The sequence below is a fragment of the Limulus polyphemus genome, unplaced genomic scaffold, assembly GCF_000517525.1.
Source record: "Limulus polyphemus unplaced genomic scaffold, Limulus_polyphemus-2.1.2 Scaffold1934, whole genome shotgun sequence".
NCBI lineage: Eukaryota > Metazoa > Arthropoda > Merostomata > Xiphosura > Limulidae > Limulus > Limulus polyphemus.
The window spans coordinates 182,902-186,007 of NW_013667544.1; the positions used below are offsets into that span (position 1 = coordinate 182,902).

Sequence of the window (3,106 nt, forward strand, 5' to 3'; positions counted from 1 at the left end):
AATAGTGTATATATATATATATATATATATATATATATATAAAACTTCATGTACTTGTTTTGTGGTCTAAGAGATATTAGACAGAGAAGTCGGCATTTACAATTTAGAATAAAAGAACATCAAAATGCAGTGGATAAATAAAAAACAGGTGAATTGGCTTTGGCACAACATGGGGAATTCTAAACGTGTTATTGATTGGGATAATGTAAAAATGAGAAGTGATAATTTGGTAGAGGTGCATAAAGGGAGTCACATGCATCACGTGAGTGTACTATTCTCCTATTGGTGGAGAAGTGATGCATGATCATTTGCATGAGACACAGGTTGGAATCAACAGGGGGTGCAGAAGGCTTATAGCATGCGTAATAAAAAAGTTTGCATATAGATGGTAGCGATGAATGGGAATAGCTAATCTTGTGAGTGGAGGGAAGTACCATATTGAAACTGTGAACTTAGAAGGACCATCTTCTCAGCTGTAATGTGAAGCTGTGAACTCACAAAGACTATCTTCTCAGCCATAATGTGATACTGTGAGATCATAAACTAACATGAACTAACTTCAGAGCTCTAATGTACAACTGTGAGCTTACTAAGACTAACACTACTGCTCTAATATGAAACTTGGAAATTAATTACATATTCAAAATACTAATGTAAAATTGAGATTACTGTTTAAGCTCAAACTCACAGCTGTAATGTAAAACTTTGACATTTAAAAGTATTAAATTCACAACTTAATTGTAAAATATTAATTTCAGAACAGCAGTTACTTACTATATTTACAGCTATGTTGTGGAACTGGAAACTTACTAAGATTAATTTCACAGCTGTAAAGTGAAATTTACACTTACTAACTGAACAGCACTAGGAACAAGTACATACTTATGCATTGACTTATGCTCCATCCACCAATTTGCTATTCTTTCTTCCCACATCTCCTTACTCAATTTGTGCTGGTCCATAACTCTGCAAAACAGTACATTATAGAGTTAACAAGTAATTGTCTATGCCTATAACACTAAACCCCATTTCAGATCAAATCTTACATTGTTACAAAAACCTCCTTAACACAAAATAATTTATTACTGAATTAAAAGCCAAAAATATCACTGAAAACAAAATTAATAAAATTGTTTACAAAAACCTGATAAAAAACAGCTTACCAGTCCTATGCACAATCCAATTACATATCTAAATTCTCAGACTTATTTGTTGCTTCATATTACTTAATGATAGAAGTACTCATGATCCCCTCTTTAAAATTCTTATTATTTTTACAAGTAATTCAAATACATTTCCTGAAACTTAATTATATTTATAAACTTATAAATAAGAATCTTATAAAGAAAAAAAATGTGTATGATAGTTTCAGCAACCCACATTCACTTTGCAAATAAAATTTGTTACTAATATGTAAAAAATATTTTAAACTTTTCTCCTGCATAACTAATTCAACTGTAATATACTACAGACACGCAGCTTACTTCTGCAGATGAAGGTAATAATTCTGATAAATTCCTGGCAACATTTTTTCATATATGTAAAAGACATATCTTACCTCTGGGGAAGTAGTCGATCATTTTCAAACATTCCTGGGGAATAGTTACTAGAGTTGTAGTCACCGTATTTAGCTTGTACAGCATAGGAAGCTAACAAAACTGATGTTTCTGGTGGGCAGTAAATTTCATCATTCAGTATTCCATTTTTTACTTGAAGATAAAATAATCTCTAGGGAAGAAATATTAGGAATTTTTAAAAATAAAAATAAGATATTACTTAGCAAACAGAAATTGTACAACTTCTTTTTTTACAAATAGCTTATCTAGTCATGGCACTCTAGTACAATGCCATCTGAAAAGAAAATCATAACAAACATAAGAAACAAAAAGGATTTCTCTTAGAAATAAAAAGCTTCACATTATACCTAGTAGTTTCAATATATTACCTTTTCTTGTAGATGAGCCTTGAGAATATGGCAAACAAACTCTCACGTTATCAACTTTACATTTTCCCTTTAACTTTGTACATGCTAATATTCTTAATTTATTGATATGTTTATGATGCAATCTGTCAATAATTTCGGGTTTATATCCTTTATCTCTGGCTACATGTTTTAAGAAACTTACCTGTGCTTTCACATCACAATCATAAGTGCATATTTTTAAGGCTCTAAACAAATGTGGAGAAGGTGGATGGATTTTGTGTCCACGAGTGCATGCCAAAAACATGTGGTGGAATGACACTGATACTTTATTTGAATTTGAAAAACATCTTAACTCGATTAGTCCTACCATCAGATTTACATTAGAGATGGAAAAAGAGGGTCAGCTAAATTTCTTAGATGTTATCGTCAAATGGGACAATGGATGACTCTTGACTTCTTTTTATAGAAAGCTATTTTCTTTGGCAGTACCACCACACAATACATCGTATCACCCATAGACAATAAATCAATTCATCTTTTCCACATTTGTGTTTAAAGCCTTAAAAATAAGCACTTATGATTGTGATGTGAAAGCACATTTAAGTTTCTTAACACACGTTAGCCAGAGATAAAAGGATATAAACCTGAAGTTATTGACAGACTGCATCATAAACATATCAATAAATTAAGAATGTTAGCATGTACAAAATTATCCCTCTCGCCCACGAGTACCCTTTACTGCACGACACAAGGTTTTAGTGTTTTACATTCAAAATTTTATTAAACTACATCTTGTTTGTTATAAAATGTTAGCTAATAATCCATATTTTAATAGCATACAAGTTTTAAGTTCTTCATTCTACAGGACAATATAAAAAAAAATCCTGAACTTCCACAAGTATGACCCATGTGACACATTTTGTCTTAGCATTTCACCATCTCTATTTTATCCACCACCCCCTTGAAAATGTAGGAAATTGGACATAAAATACTCACTATAAAATCGTTATTGCTCAAACAAACCATAATTTTTACAGCCTTCAATTTTGTTTGGTTACAGAGCTATCAACAGAAAATCAGATCCCTCCTGCCACACCCACCTGTCACATCCTCTCCTTCACAATTCGTTGAGTTCTCTCGTACGTTTCATTATATATTACCTATAACCAATAGAAAGTCAAG

General features: G+C 31.7%; 1 protein-coding gene across 1 annotated transcript in view; it reads right to left on the reverse strand.

The window, feature by feature from the left end:
• Positions 1-3,106, reverse strand: part of LOC106465410 (moesin/ezrin/radixin homolog 1-like) — a 64,883-nt gene that overhangs the window by 26,960 nt on the left and 34,817 nt on the right. The window contains exons 5-6 of the mRNA XM_013925636.2: positions 1,559-1,728; positions 883-966 (exon numbers count right to left, since the gene is read on the reverse strand). Of these exons, the coding sequence (XP_013781090.1) occupies positions 883-966; positions 1,559-1,728 (254 nt within the window). The remainder of the gene's footprint in view (positions 1-882; positions 967-1,558; positions 1,729-3,106) is intronic.